At 34.5% G+C, this 17,179-nt stretch overlaps 1 protein-coding gene across 1 annotated transcript in view; it reads right to left on the bottom strand.

The window, feature by feature from the left end:
- The window catches only part of lobo (coiled-coil domain-containing protein lost boys), a 46,082-nt gene that overhangs the window by 17,452 nt on the left and 11,451 nt on the right, over nt 1-17,179 (bottom strand). The window contains exons 3-4 of the mRNA XM_088224470.1: nt 9,240-9,434; nt 390-545 (exon numbers count right to left, since the gene is read on the bottom strand). Coding sequence (XP_088080596.1) covers nt 390-545; nt 9,240-9,434 — 351 coding nt within the window. The remainder of the gene's footprint in view (nt 1-389; nt 546-9,239; nt 9,435-17,179) is intronic.

Here is a 17,179-nt window from a genome sequence, read left to right as displayed (position 1 = left end):
TGCAGATTATACAATTTAATTAGACTGATTTTCTTACTTAAATACGAAATGACAGCCGGTTTAGGGCAAAAAATTGACTTTTTCGAAAACTTCAAGCTCTGGTTGAGGGCCAAAAGTAGTATCAAATATTTTTTTATATATTTTTTGCATCCCGAGTAATCCAAAAGGCAACTTTTTAGACCCCTTTCATTTCAAAATTCGGAAGAAAAAAATATCATATTGGAAATATTTTTTGTGAATGAAAATAAGCTAATGCTTTTGTTTCCTAAACGCTCCAGACGATCAATGCGTTTAGTATTGGTGACGATTCAACATAATAATGAAAAAAGAAAGCAATGAATTACGTTTTTGCGCTTCAATCTTATGTTACGGTAATTTTGAAATAAGACCTGAATTTGTCTATTAATTTCTTCTTCTGCTGCTCGTTGCTTGGCTTTGAGAGCGTCTTTCCTCATCTGCTCTCTGTTTCTTCTGTGTTTGCTTCGAAGATCTGCTGCTGGGTTCACCTTGTACTTGCGGAAAGGGATTATTTTCTTTGCCTCCGGCTGCATAGCAAAAATATTTTCAGTCATTTTAGACATTTATACACTCTATATACAACGGCGGGCCTAGGGTTTATCTAGTCAAGTCTATTTTTTTAAATTCTCTTACTTTTAAACATGATGATTCTATCTTCAATACAGAAGTACAATCTACAAAACACTTAGAATACATGATTTGGTCTGACACACGTTTTGTATATCCGAATTATGTTTCCAATAATCATGTGTTCATTGTACTATACGACATTTCTTAGGCATCCAGATGTTTACTAACTGAGATGGATATGTTTTCATCATCACTATGGCGGCATCATCTGCATGGCATGTGATGTTAATGACCTTATCTCCCTTAGTAGATTCACTACTTTTTTATTCTTAAAAGCGTTTGTTTATATATATTTATTCTGCTTGTGTAAAAAAAGGTTTTAGGCGTATATTTGTTTATTTGTTTATTTGTTTAAATTTAATGTTGTGCACACAGTGCTATGTTAATATAAATCTAGACAATATTACAAACAAAAACTAAACCTAACACAGCACCAATTACGTACACAACACAATATATGAAATAACTATCTAACAATACAACAAGATGTAAGAAGAATTTGTGTAACTTTAAACATTGAAGTAGGGCACACATAAGCAAATTCCCTTATGTGCTCCAATAATAACAACAATAATATTAGTGATACTATACATTAAAGTCTATAAGACTCAGTTTCCGTTTGTAGCAGAGAGCTGAGTCGTTAAAGATGTCTAAATTGTACATCTTCTCAATTTTAGAAAAATTACAAACTGCTCTTCCTAAGAGCGAATTTTGAGCTGCTCTGGTGTTACATTTGTTGTAGCTCAGTAATACAGTATGTCGAGTGCGACGAATAGGAGTATTAAAGTTTATTTCAGACAGCAAATCGGCACAATCAATCCGATTATTTAGCAAATTATAAATAAATAATTGATCCGCAATCATACGCCGTTTATGAAGACAAGGTAACTTTAAATTACTGACATTAGGGAATTTACATTGGATGTACTTATGAAATTTATTTTGTACTTTGTCTATTAAATTTATATAAATGTTGTATTGGGGATTCCAAATGCAGGAAGCGTATTCTAAGTGACTTCTGACTAATGAGGTGTATAGTACCAAGGTCGTGCTTGGATTTTTGAATGGTTTACAAACTCTCATTAGGAAGCCTAACATTTTATATGATTTAGATAGAATAGCCTCTATATGAGTATTAAAATTAAGTTTTGTGTCCAAAATTACTCCCAAATCCCTGCAGCTGTTTTTTTTTTGGATATTAATATTGTTAAAATTATAGGGAAAAGTTATTGTTTTTTTGTTTCTAGTAAATGTCATTTTATGGCATTTCGAAACGTTTAAAGCTAGGTCGTTCTCTTGGCAGTAAGTTGAAAACCGGTTTAAATCGTTTTGCATGGCATCACAATCAGAAATAGAATTAATAGAACAGTATATTTTCATATCATCGGCATATACACTAAATTTACAGTGAAGAAAGCATTTGGAAATATCATTGATATAATAAATAAACAGTAAAGGGCCCAGATGGGATCCTTGTGGCACTCCTGAAATTACCTCGACAGGGTTAGACTTAACACCATTTACAATAGTAATTTGGTTGCGGTTACTTATGTAAGATTTTATCCATCTTTTCAAGTCACCGTGTATTCCCAACGAAGAAAGTTTATTGATCAGGATGTTATGATTAACGCGGTCAAATGCTTTTGAATAATCAGTGTAAATTGTGTCGATTTGCTGTCTTTTATCCATATTTTTATGCAGGAAGTCAGTAAATACTGCAAGATTTGATGTTGTTGATCTACAACGAACAAAACCGTGCTGGTAAGGGACAATTAGTGAACTTGTAACTGAGTATAATTGGTCGTAGACGATCCTTTCTAGAACTTTGCTTAATATTGGCAATTTAGCTATCGGTCGATAGTTAGTGACGTCGTGTTTATCTCCACTCTTAAAGATTGGAGAAATAAAGGCTGTCTTCCACCTATCTGGGAAACAACTTTGTTTTATAGATTTTTTAAATATTGCACAAACGGGTGGAGTCAAATTATGAGCACAGTTACGTATGAAAATACCCGGCAGACAATCTATACCAGGTCCCTTTTTTGGGTCTATGCTTAGTAGATATTTAAGCGTGTTACTTTTGTTAATATTGATTGTAGAGATTTCAATAGATGCAGAATCAATAAAATTGTTACGAAAATGTGTTGCCGTTGGATTTGAAAATACCGATCCGAAATAGTCCGAGAAAAGATTCGCTACCCCAGTGTTATCTTGTGCTGTTATAGAATTATATGTCATGTGATCGGGAATTGTTGGGGTTTTTCTTTTTGATTTCACGTAGGACCAGAATTTTTTAATATCCATTTGGATACCGAGTTCAATTGAATCAATATATTTTTTATAATCTGACTTTGATATTTTTTTCTGCCTATTTCGTAACAGAGAAAATGATTGATAATCTAATGGGTTACGGGAAAGCTTCCATTTTCTATGAAACTTTAGCTTTTCTTTTGTGACGTTTTTTAAGGCGGGAGAATACCAATCAGGAAATTTTCCTGTTAATATTTCTTTTGTTGGGATATAATTTTCTATGACATCCTCAATGATTTGGTAAAAATTATCGACAGCTGCGTTAACATTTGGGGCATTTATAACTAGTGACCAATCAGAATCTTTAAGAGACTGATTGATAGCTTGATAGTCTGCTTTGTGGTAAAGTTTTACAATTTTTTTTATTGGTTTTGGTTTGATTAGGTTTGGAAACTCGATGTTTATAAGGATGGCGCTATGATAAGCGTCTTCGGGAACGAGAGGAAAATCCGATGTTTCAATTGAGACAGGAAAGTTACTAATGACGAGATCGAGTATGTTTCCGTGTGAGTTCTTGATATCATGAAACTGTTTGAGGTTAGAGAAGGATAGACAATCAGTCAACGCTCTTGCGCATAGATCATTACGCGCGAGTGGTTGACTGAAAGAGTCGTCGGTATGACATGGGCCATCAGTAATTATATTCCATTGGATATGAGGTACATTATAGTCACCGACTATTAGGAATAAATCGTTTTGGAATTTAGAGGTAAGTTCGCAGATTTGGTTTGTGTGGCTTGAGAATATTGCAAGTCTTTCAGACGCAGTTAGTTTGGGGCCAGTACCCGGTAAGTAAACACAACACAAGTTTAGTCGAAAGTTAGATTGGTTGAGTTTTTTTAAGTTTATAGAAATCCATACATCCTCTGCATCCGAATTCCAGGATGAGTGTGATTGAACATTGAGATTTTTAAGGATCCCAATTAATGCTCCACCTCCTTTTTTTTTACCTTGTTTATTATTAATGTCACGATCAGTTCTATATACATGGTAACGGGAGTCAAATAGCTCTTCGTCGGCTATTCCTTCGACTAACCAAGTTTCTGTTATTAAAATAAAATCAAAGTTGTTGATTAGAACATTGGATAGGAACTCATGCGTTTTAGATCTGAGTCCCCTAGCGTTTTGGTAGTAGACTGTAAGTAACTCAGGCATAAGTAATATTTGGATACAATAAGATAAACAATGTCTGAAGTAAAAATACGAAAATGAGCAGTATTAAAATATTGAAATTCGAATGAGAAGTATTTAACTCAGATTCAAACACACATATAATATTAGAACGTATAACATATGTGTATCTAAATTCTGTAAAATAATGAAAATCAATGATATAAGTGGAATCAGTTGACGATAAAAATATTGGTAAGTAAAATTCCTTATGACTAAAACATATGAGCATGTAATACTGTAATAAAGTACTATAATATAGGCGGTGTATACTTATTAAAAGAAAATAAAAAATAACTAAGACAGGTAATATTATGCCCGTTAGAAAAAATGAGATCGAATTTATAAATCGACAAAGAATAAAGAAAATAAAAAAGAAAATAAAAACCTCAGCCATAAACATATTCAAGTTGGAAGAGTGTTTTATGTTACAGTAGAAAAATAAATTGGTAGTGTAGTGTATAATAATGTGTATTTGAGTATCAAATGACAGTGAGTTACAATCGGTGACACAAGCGCCGGCTAAAACGCCAATAAGTTTATAAGTAAATTTGAGAAAGTTAAAAATAATTACAACCTTTCGGTGAGGTTTTTTAACACTGTTGTGCAGTAAACGTAAATCGCTTCTGAAGTCTCGTTTTTTCGTAAGTACATTTTTGAGTTTTTCACCCACAAAAAATTGAATTTATGTTTAATTTTAATTTCTTTAGCGGACCTCAGAAGTGATTTACTTTTCCTTGTTAGGTGATCGTTAACATAAAACTTCTCTGCACCCGACAGTCCGATTTCTTCCAGCGATACACCCTTCTTCTTCCTGATGGCTCCAAGTAGCTCGTCTTTTTTGGTTCTCGACACGAGTTTCACGATAATGTTTCTGGGGAAAGATTTCGATATATTCCGTTTTTCTACAGGTCTACGAGTCACGCGATGGGCATTAATAATATCTTCTTTTTTTATTGTACATCCGGATGCCGCTCCGATCTTACTGACGAGGTCAGAAAGTATTTCATTGCCGGATTCCGGTAACCCGCTTATCTCAATGTTTTCATATTGCAGCTGTTGTTCCCTCTCTAAGCTGTCCCTTTCTAGATGCATGAGATTTATTTTTAAATTTTCCACTTCTGTTTCCAGGGAATCAATTTTTTTCAATTTGGTCTCAAAGTCTATAATCTTTGAGGAAAGTTCCTCTATTGTTTTGCAATTAAATGCAATGGTTTGTTCAAACGCATCTAACCGCAGATTAGTAGTGTGAAGTTGGAAGGTTAATTTTTTCATTTCCTTTAACAACGTTAATTGAGAAGATTCCAGGTCATTTGAAAAATCGTTATTCACTGTATTTTGTGCCGAGTCTTTGCATTGGTCGCATTTCCAGTTAGCTTTTCGATCAGTTGACATTTTTTTGAAACTATTCTCCGAAATTTTCATGCAAGAGAAATGAAATGTTTTTGTGCACTTTGAGCACTTGAGATGCTCACTGCTTCGAAGCGGCTTAATGCATACGCTGCAGTTTGTATCCATAGTATCCCGGATAGTTTAGTTAGCACCAAAGGGTCAGTGTGAAAGAGATAACACCAGTAGTGTTAGTAAGCGGCGCGGCGTGAGTACTGAATATTAAAAACTATATGAATACACAATAGGTTGAGCAGCCCTGAATTTGTCGCTCCTGCCGTATGAAGTATGTAGTGCGTAGTGAGTATCTACGCACCTAGCGTTGCACTTATACTTTGACAACCTCGAAAAAGGTAATTAAAATTTAAAAAATATATAAAATTAAATAGAAATTAGAAAAAAAAATCATTAAGTAAGAGAGTGTTGGACGTTTGGTTTAGTCGGGCGCCAGTTATCCGTAAAGAATAACAATTAGATTAAAGTTGCATTCAGTTTAATTATGTCAATGGGGAGGGTAAAAAAGGAATAAAGATAAAATGTGGAAATTAAATGTATTTAAATTAAATTATAAACAATATCTAACCTAGCTTAGAATTAGACTTAACCTACTTAAACCATAAACTTAAAAATAACCTGACGCCCTGATGCGGCGCGCGGCGTGGTGACGCGAAGGCGGCGTGGGTCCTTGGCGTGCGGCGTGGGCACAGGACGCGATGGGGGCGGCGGCGTGGTGCATCGTAGGGGGAGGCGGCATCTGGTTGCGGCGACAGGGGTAGCTGGGACGGCGGCGTCCAGCTGCGGTGAGGTATGCCGCGAGGACGGCTCGTCATGAGCGGCGGCGTGGCTTCCTGTCCCATGGCGGGGCATGAGAAGTGACGTCGGGTGCGTAGAGGGACGCACGACGTGAGCGGCTCGTCATGAGCGCAGCGGCGTGGGCGCGTGGGCGCGTGGGCGCGTGGGCTGCGTCACCGTGGTGCGGCGACGTGAGCGCGCGGGTTCGTCGTAGGCGGCAGCGTCGGGGCTGCGGCTTCAGGGCTGGTTAGCCAGCGCGGTGGCTTCTCTTCTGGGCTGCTGACTGGGCTGCTGACTGGGCCACGGGGATGGCAAGGCACCCGCCCGTGACCCTTGAGATCAACAGACGCAGGAGAAGAGAGTCCATAGAAGAGTTTAAGTGGAAGAGAGTTTAAGTGGAAGAGAGTCTGAGTGGAAGAGAGTCTAAGTGAAAGAGAGTCCGGGAAGCGGGCGTCACGGTTTTTATCATCTTTTAGACGTCCCCCCTTCCCGGTTGGTCTCGTCGCTCTGATTGGCGGGCGCACGCTTCGGTCGGGGCGGTCTTCTTTTCCCGCCGAATTCCGTCTTCCCCGCCAAATGGTGTTCTTAAAACTTATTCTACTAAACTTAAATATTAAATTAACCTAGTCTTATAATTAACTTATGATAAGAATCGGAATAATCGGCGAGCGTGCACGAGAATAGGTATGAAGGTAGAAGAAGCGAAGTCTATATGCTGATATAGAGTGACGTGGCGTTCCATCCTCTCTACCTACTTTTACGGGGAAACGGCGTGATGGTCGCCGTTATAATTTTCATGTAAAATATAAATATGTTATTCATGGAAATAAAGTGATTTGGATTTTAAAATATAAATATTATTTTAAACTATTATTATTCGCTTTTTTAAAAGTGTCCTGAGCTTCACAAGTATTGACATGTGGCCGGTTCTTGGGGGTACCTTCTCGGCAAGAACAATAGGCTCCCGATTGCCTGGGCGAACGGACTTTTATTACCTTCAGCGACCCTTGCGAAAGGCGCAATTCGGGTCCTTGTTGGTGACTCATAAATCGAACGGTGTTTATTAAAATATAGACGCGTTTACAGAAATTATTTTTAAACAAGAAATTATAGAATTGATGGATTTGGCACAGCGGTACTTTCGGTCTATATCAACTTATTGTTGTTGTATATTTAGTTATAAAGGTGCTAAACTTACTTTGTTTCTTTGTTGTTCTCAATATGTGTTATTTTTTAAATGCTAATATTATTTATATACCGAATTAAGTTGTTGTAACTCTAGGGAATATAATTTAACGTATTATACTTGTAAAATACTTTGTGTTATATGATTTATAAATTTAAAAAATATATTTTATGACATATCATAAAGATAAACAATAGGTAAGCCCGACTTATGGTAATTCTATGGAAGTACTGACTATACATATAATTTTCAAAGATCTAAATATTTGTTGGTCCGCCTCGTGGTCTAATGGTCAGCACGTTCGCCTACCATGCAAGAGGTCTCTGACCCAATTCCTGACATAGCTGACATAAAATGCTTATTTTAAAATGCACTTTCAGACTAGAATATTTCATAGTCCCTGGACAGGCACCTGAGGCGTAAGACTGAGATCTTACTTTCATGTGACAAAAATGATCGAGAACATTTACTCAAATCAGTTATATATTTGTTTATGTTTTTGTTAGTTAATGCGTGTCAGTTTAAATTTTCTAAATAGTTCATGTCGTCTGCATACATAATTATTTTTCCTCTAAAATTGTACCATGATAGGTCCTCAGAGTAATAATGCGCCAAGAACCCATTATTACTCTTGAGGATAGGTCATTAATATACAATTACACAGTTAAATTTGGTAATGTATCCAAAATAAAACAATTTTATTGGATTATAATTCTACTTTTTTTTTACAAAGGGTATATTGTGACACGTTTCGTCTTGTTAGGACATTTTCAAACAAACTAACTTAAATATTTACAAAGTTTCCTTATATACTAAAAATAATTGCTAATTTATGTTTGTGGATTTCTATACAAGCCAAAATAATTAGCGTAATTAAAATTCAATTAGGGTATACTAAGTATATTAGAGGAATATTTTAGTTATATTGGGGAAAAACCTTCCATTATTTAAGAACATTTGTAAGAGTATGACTTTAGAATTAATATAATAATTATAAAAATATTGATTTTATTTATACAGGTTTATTTTGAAAATTATTGTTGAAACTCTACATTGGTGTTTCGTTAATGTTTAATGCCAACTAAGGTAAAAACACATCCAGATTTTATAATATTATTTCATTTTAATTTAATTGATTGGGAACGTGACAAGTTTTAATATATTTAGTAGGTATATAATAAAAAGTTTATTATACTCGTACATAATATGAAATAACAAATTTACAATTACAAGATTACTATTATAAATAATTTAGTTTTTATTTTTTGTCACAATATACCCTTTGTATATTTAAAAAAAAATAAAGTAGAATTATAATCCAATAAACTTGTTTTATTTTGGATACATTACCAAATTAAATATGGAATTCTACCAATTGTCTGCATACACAATAAATAAATTACACAGTTGACAAAACGAGCTATGTTGTTATGACGCGACTACTGACAAATTGCAATAATCAATATGCAATCAACAATCAACATCAGGTTTCTAAAATAACATGAATCGAACCTTATTGAAAATCAGTCTTTTCAGAAAAGAAAGAAAAGCGTAAAGTGAAAAACTGCATTGCAACAAATAAGGCCGGAGATAAATAAAGTAACGCAACCAACAAATGAGCAAATACGCGCTGGCAATAAAGTTGATATCGACAGTTCGACAGTCAGTTGTCAGGCGTGGGATGCGCGCGCAGACCTTGGTTGAAATATTTATTGAAAAATGGGACGTGCTCTCATTATTTTACCTCGGGAGGATCAAACTGCGCGGGGCAGGGCCTCCTGTTGAAGATGCCGAGGGCGAAGTCTCTGGAGGCGTACCCGAACACGACATACGCGTCTATTTTGGCCCCAATCAGGTACGAGGCGAGGAGTGTGGCGTACTCGAAGCTGTTACCCTTTTGGCGCTTCAACACCGTGTATGGCGAGAGGATCCTCTCGGGCTGGAAAAAGAAACGAATAATGTCAATGGATAAAATGTATTTCAAGACCATCCTTGTTTGTTTATTTTTTATTTATTCTTATTTATTCATACAAATATACATAGGTACTACAAAAAAAAAAACATATCCCTAACTCTATGAGGCAAAGAGCCCTATGTTGAGTTGGCATACGACATAATGGAAAGTAAAAGCATGTATATTATCAAAGAATACTAAAAATAAAAATGATTTAATAATCATTAATTTTAATAAACATCTGGGCAACACTCTTAACTAACTAACCATCACGCCATTTCTCCAGAGGGGTAGGCAGAGAGGATAGAACGCCACACCACTCTGTCCTGGCACACTTCCTTTGCTTCCTTCACATTCATACATCTTCTCATGCACGCACGTCGATTATTCCGACTTTTCACATGACCACTTTCAAGAATTTGTTGTACTTGATGCCATGTCTTCCTCGGCCTTCCTCGACTTCTACAACCAGACACATTCGCATCATAAATCTTTTTAGCCGTTCTTTCATCATTCATTCGCTCCACATGACCGAACCATCGCAAAAGACCTTTCTTAATTTTGTCGATAATGCTTAACTCAGCCTTGCATTCTGCTCTAATTTCGACATTAGGGCACCTATCATGCATTGTTTTTCCGCACATTCGCCTGAGGGATCGCATTTCAACAGCATGGCAACACTCTTGTAGTACATAAATCTATGCAATGTCTCAAATCATTTGTGATGGATGTTAATCATAAGTTGTGACTGTTTTTTTCAAATTTAAAAATAAGCACTAAAACCAAAAAATGGTAAATACGTCACTAGAATGAAAATTTTTACAACTAAATACAAATTGTAGATAAATTTAATACATAAGTATATTAACACTTTATAGACATCAAAGTTGTGAAAATAATGTACATTTACTTCTAGTTAACTTTTGGTAAAGCGGAGATTTTACTTGCATCAACTTTCACGAGATGTCGTTAGTATATCAATTGATAACTAAAAAATATAATCGAGGACACAATGTTAGCAATAATATGAAGAAAAAAAACAAAATGTAAACAATTCAAAATAAATACTACAATTTTTAAAGTAAATAAATTGTTTTCACTATCATATTCTTTTGTTTGCCATCACTAAGAAACCAATTAATATCCAAACAACCCGGTTGTTTGATCGTAGGTCATATAAATATTTAAATATTAAAATTCATCATCATTCCAAGTCCGCTCCCTAGTTAGGTAGCCATACGCCATACCGCGTCCACAAAGAGCCTCCAGTAGCTCAATCACAAATAACTATCGACATGCTTAAAAACATGCCAAGAATTTGAGCGATCACAATGAACAAAAATGAACATGCTTAAATTATCGCGGTCATCAGTCAACACGTGTGTAATCTCTAAGTCAACGCTCGTGTCGGTTTGTTTTTTGTTTTCCTCGTAAATAAATACAGTTCACTGGAGAAAAATCGGCGTTTACTATAAAAAAATAATACAATATATTACATTTGCAAACCTGAATTTGAATTTAAAATATTCCTTTATCTAATAAATATGTATTTACATTTTCTAATACGTTTACCTAATTCCCTTATAGACTTTCCATTTTAAATTTTGGTCTATGTATACACCAAGATATTTAATTTTATCCATTGTATAAAGTACTAAACATGTAAGATCGCAGTTAGTTTTGTTGCAATTGCTTTGGTGAATAATTAATTTCACTACTGAAACTAAATTTGTTCTGTAAATTAAAAATGGGATTTTATAATTCAACGAATTTGATATACGAATGCTGCCCTATGCACCATTAGATGCGCATGTGGGAAGGACTATGATCATTCGTATCCATAATTTAAAAAATACTACTATTTTGTAATTTAAAAAGTTACATGGTTTTTGTGAGAAAATAATAAAGAGAGGACTCAATTAAAGTCCTTTCAAAGAGATTTTTACTCCCATAAAACTTTTTCATTTGTAAGGATTTAAAAAAATAGTGCTAAGGAAATTGTGTGCCAAATAATATAATATATCAGAAGATTGAAATTATTTTTTAAAAAAATACAATCACATAATTAAGGTCGGTCCTTTTGACAGGATCGTATTTCAACAAGAAGGATAATTTATTCATATTGAGATGAAATGATCCTTAACTTGATAGATGAATGATCCTTAAATTTGCATAACAGTTGACATTTAAATTTTAACCATCTAAGGGTCGTTGCACTACAAGGAAATCATAGGTTAGTTAATTTTTTAAAAGGTATAACATATTATAGTAATATAACCTATGTGTATTATTAACCCTGTCTTTGCATTATTATTTTTCCCCTCTCCTTCAGTATTCATAATAAATTAATGTAATTGGTCTTACTTTTTTCAATTATTTTGTTGTACCTTGAGTTTGTTAAAAATACTATGATTTCAATAATAAATAAATTGTCTAAGTCCGTATGTGACCGTAGTGATTTGACTAAAACAATATATAACTCCATTATGACTCAATTATTAACTGTCATGTCCCGACTTGCAAGAAAGTTTTATGTTAAGTCGGGACGCTTACATACATTTATTTAAACCATATACACAGATAGATAAATTAATGTTAAGACACTCGCATCAATTAAAAAAAAAGTCAAACAAATTAATAAATAATAAAAAATTATCAAAAAGCCATAAATAGTTTATGAATACTCGACACACACAGTGTCTCGATGAATGTGTCATATACTCGTATATTTGGCATTTGTGCGGGTTTTGGGCCACCGGGAGCTGACAGTAGCTTGTTACTTCACCTAATGTCTGCACAGTAGTTAAGTATGTGAGCTGTACTATTAATATAATGTTCTTTTCTTTTTTTTCTTACTATTATTTATGTATATATATATAATTGATAAGATTAAGAAAGGGTCTCTGAGATGGTTTGGTCACGTAGAACGAATGGACGACGAGAGAATGGTAAAACAAGTATATATGGCAAAAATGAACGGCAACGTTAGACGAGGACGACCAAGGAAGACGTGGCATGATCAGATAAACCAAAATCTTAAGTCTGGTCATGTCAAAAGCAGACAGAACCGAAGGGCATGTATGACAAGATGTATGAATGTGGAAGAGGCTAGGAGTGTATGCCAGGATAGACGTGTGTGGCGGTCCATTCTCTCTGCCTACCCCTACGGGGAAATGGCGTGATGGTAGTAGTAGTAGTAGTAGTATATATATATATCCGTGTAAATTTAAGTATGAATATGTATTATTTTATATGTATTTTGTATATATTTTTAGACACCATAAGTTAAATAATAATAAATCATGTAAATGAATGGCTCGACACGGGTTGTGCCCAGTTAGGTATTCATATTTTTTTTTTTTAATGTTATGTAAAAAGTGAAATAAATAAATATGTAAAATGTAAAGTAATTTAAATTAACAAACAAATCTTAATCAATCTTAACACAATATATAAAAATATAGTACAGTAGTTCTATTAAGGTTATGTAACTAAAATTTGTACTCCGATTCTTTGATAATTCTATAATTAAAATTAATTAAGATAGGTAATTCAATCAGAAGGTAACGTTCTGGTACAAAGTACAATATTAAATATAAATTTAAAAATAATTTAATTTTTAAAAAGCAAGGGTGCCGGTCAACGCTATTCTATGGCTTAAATTTGTTACTAGATATCGATTTGATAGTAACTACCAGAAAAGGAATATATATATATAAATACATAATGTGTACAAGGCTAGCCCAACGTGAAGGCTTGTAAGTACCAAGCTTTGTAAACAAGTATGGCCAAAGAACACTTCATTTTACAATTCCTAAAATTTTCAATAAGATTCCTAAGCAGATCTTAAAAGAAAATGTTGATAAAACTTTTATGAAAAAAAAAAATCGACTAATATGTAACGAAGCTTGGTAAGATCTTGTAGAGGATACAGAACCATTTCACTCATCTCTGCTCAAGTTCTAACAGGGTTTACACCGTTAGACCTTAAAATTCAAGAAAGGAAGGACATTTATAATGTCAAGAAATTTGGTAAGCTGTATTCCATTCCAGATGATCGCAAGTATCAAGGAACTGCAAACTATTTCGATTTACCTCACCCGTGCGAAAGAATCCCCGAAAATATTATTTTACTTGACAAAGATATACCTCCTTATGCTCCCAACGAAATTAGAATCTTTACGGATGGTAGCCTGCTCGACGGAAAAGTGGGAGCGGCATTCGTTCCTTTTGAGAGTGATAAAGAATTACCAGGCAGAACATTTAAATTAGATAATTTCTGCTCAGTTTTCCAGGCTGAACTACTCGCAATACGAGAAGCTCTCGAATGGTTATTAAAGAAACCACCGGAGAGATGGGTTATTGCAAAAATATTATCAGATTGTCGTTCGGGCGTTCAAGCTATAACAGATACTCGGTCGGTAAATCCATTCATTGTAGATATTCAGAGTAAAATTAAGCATCTAAAAATAAGAGGGATGAACATTCAAATATGCTGGATAAGAGGACATGCTGGTATCTTAGGAAATGAGAGAGCGGATGAACGAGCAAGAGCCGCAACTTGTAAAAGAACGGCACCTTTCTTCTCAGAATTTCCCCTTAGCTTTGCTAAACGCTGTATAAAACAAAATACGCAGCAGCGTTGGGAGGATCATTACCGCGCTTCTTCTGCAGGTAAAATCACTAAAATGTTTTTCCCAACGCTGGCTGATGCAGCAAACATCCGTCATCATCACCAAAGTACTTTCGAAACGACCCAAATTTTTACCGGACACCGAGCTATGAGAAGTTATCTATATAGTTTTAAATTAAGGAATGATGACTACTGTCCATGCGATGATATTTCTTCACAGAGTATAAAACATCTGTTATTTCAGTGACCATTTTTCAGTTTGCAACGCCATAATCTTGAAGCAGAATGCAGGAAAGATGGAATATCCTTAACAGATATCCACACTGTAGTAAAAAGTAGTTATCACGCGCCATTGTTCTTGAACTTTGCAACAATGGTGATTGGACTCATAAAGGTAATAAACCAAAATCAGTGATCGAACATCCCATTTCCAAGACAAACAAAAACTTTTTTTTCCGAGTACCTTAGCCTTGTACATGACACGTAAGGCTACTAAATACAGGGGTCCAAATATATTTAAAAAAATAAAAATAAAAACGAGGCTTTGTATTTATTATTAGTTTTAAATAATGTTTATATGTTTTTTTAAATTTATATAATTTCTCTGACTGTTTTCTTTGTGAAGGAAAAACAATAAACCTGCTAAAAAGCCGGTTTCGCGGTTTGGTGGGTTTCATTAGTTTTCCTTTTACATTTTCTGTTCATATTTACATAATTAAATTTAAAAAAAAAAACAACAACAAATATTATAATCAGTTATAGTTTAATTACATACTTACAAATTATTGAGCATCAGTATTATTAGTTTATTTACAAAAATGGACAAATATTATAGTAGAATAATAAATGCATGTTTTAAACTCTGAAGAAGGTTGAAGAGAAAAAACGAATAAGGTAAAAATTACATGAAAAAGAAAGCTAAAACCTTTGGGACCCCTGTGGTTTAATGGTTAAGACATTTGACTCGCGCACGGTAGAGTCCGGGATTGATTCCCGGTGAGAACGCAAAAATTAAATGGGATTTTTCTCATGCCGGGGTGTTTTGTGATGTAATTCACTACTGCTATTGGGCCTTCTGGTAAAAAAAGAAAACTAACCTTTTTAACTATTATTACGAAAACAATACAATGATTTAAGAGGAAACGTGGTTTGACTTTTCTTCGTACAAACGTGTTACCGTATTTCTACCTAGATTATGGTACTACAACAGTGATAGGACATTAGTTTACAAGTTTATAGACATTTGACATGGACAATTCATATCAACAATTTAATTAGCAAAGTGGCGACTTTATCGAGTCTATTTTTTAAAATCAAAAACTTTGTTCCAATAAAGGAAAAAAAAAATGTATGAAGCATATGTAAAAACTAAAATATGTTATATGCAACTACTATGGGGAACAGGATATCAAAATGACATAAACAGACTACAAATTATTTTTAGTACGTGTACTTGTACACACACAAATCTGGATTTTCTCCCAAGGGGGAGTAGGTATATATTTTTATTTATATCCCTACAGAGATGAGGTAGAATTTTTTCAAATTCAGGATTATGGATATTCGAGCGTTTACAGGGCTTATGACCTGTCATTGGCTGGGTTAAGTGGCCACTTTAAGTAGGTACTACAACATTCCCCATTCCGCTTATTAGCGAATATCCACACAGGTAACATTTTTGATTTTTGTATATATGTTACGAATCGGGAAACCATCCACAAGCGAGTGGGAGCGCCATCTATATATCGCCACCATAATCCTGAATTTGAAAAAATTCTACCTCATCTCTGTAGGGATATAAATAAAAATATAAAATTGGTTCACTTTTAGGGTGCGAAAAACGGGACAGCGAATCCTCAATTTTATCGATTTTAGTAAGGCAAAATCAGTCCGGTGTGCAGTCGTCTTCTTTGCACAATATCGGGGAGGTATCTGCGAGAGACTGACAGGAAAACTACATTTAAATACTATTCATAAAATATTTCCGCCACCGCTTTTTCTTTCAACTTTAAATGTGTTTTAAGAACATTATTTTTTCAATATTTTAATAATCAATTCACTACTAAAACCTCAAAAACTACATTCCACAGAGTGATAAAATTTATACTGTGTGTCACTTTCAAGCCAAACCTTAGTCACCATATTTTTTTGCTTAAGTCCATAACAGATATTGTTACCCATAACTTTACAACCCCTTAAAATACACATAATTTATAGCCATACACACGCCCTATGGTCCTGCATTCATTTTGAAAATGTTTATTTCTAAATTTTCCCCTTCCGTTGGTAGCGGCTTCTTAAATATTCGGGCGCATGAATGATACAGTTGTCTGGTGCTCTGAACGCTATGGCGCATGTAGAAAACGCTTTCTTAGCACGTTTTAATGTACAAAATACACGCTAGCAAAGCGTCCTTTACGCGCGCTATAGCGTTTAGAATACCAGCTCTGGGGTGGTATTCTAGACGTAAAAGCGCACGTAGAAAACGCATATTTAACGCGTATTTCCTCGCATTTACTCGCACATAGAGCGATCTCTTCGAGCGCAATTTCGTTTAGAACACCAGTAGCTCAATCACAAATAACTATCGACGCGCTAATAAGCAACGTGATAACAATGTCTCACCATGGTTGTTTATCGTATTCGCGATCACAATGGAGTATCCGTAAACACCTAATATTAAATGTCAAAATATTTACGTTTCGCGACGTATAATCCTGCTGCGCAATCACATACTTGAATTTCACCGGTGTAAATATGGGAAATATTCCAAAACTGCTATTTTTATTTATTTATTATTTATCATGTTATTTATTGCATTTAGCCGGCGGTTAGCAAGCTAAATGTCAAAGAAAGCAGTCGCCATAGTAATTGTAATTTCATTTTCATTTTTTTGGATTAGATTTTGCAAATGCAATATATTGTATTATTTTTTATGGTAAACGCCGATTTTTCGCGAAAGAACTGTGTTTATTTATGAGGAAAACAAAAACAACAAACCGACACGAGCGTTTACTCAGAGATTACACACGCGTTAACTTAAGCATGTTCATTTTTGTTCATTGTGATCGCTCAAATGCTAAGCATGTTTTTGATC

The sequence above is a fragment of the Micrasema longulum genome, unplaced genomic scaffold (assembly GCF_059751315.1).
Source record: "Micrasema longulum isolate JH-2025_06_02 unplaced genomic scaffold, ASM5975131v1 h1tg000286l, whole genome shotgun sequence".
Classification (NCBI taxonomy): Eukaryota; Metazoa; Arthropoda; class Insecta; order Trichoptera; family Brachycentridae; genus Micrasema; species Micrasema longulum.
This window is presented reverse-complemented; position numbering and strand designations above follow the sequence as displayed.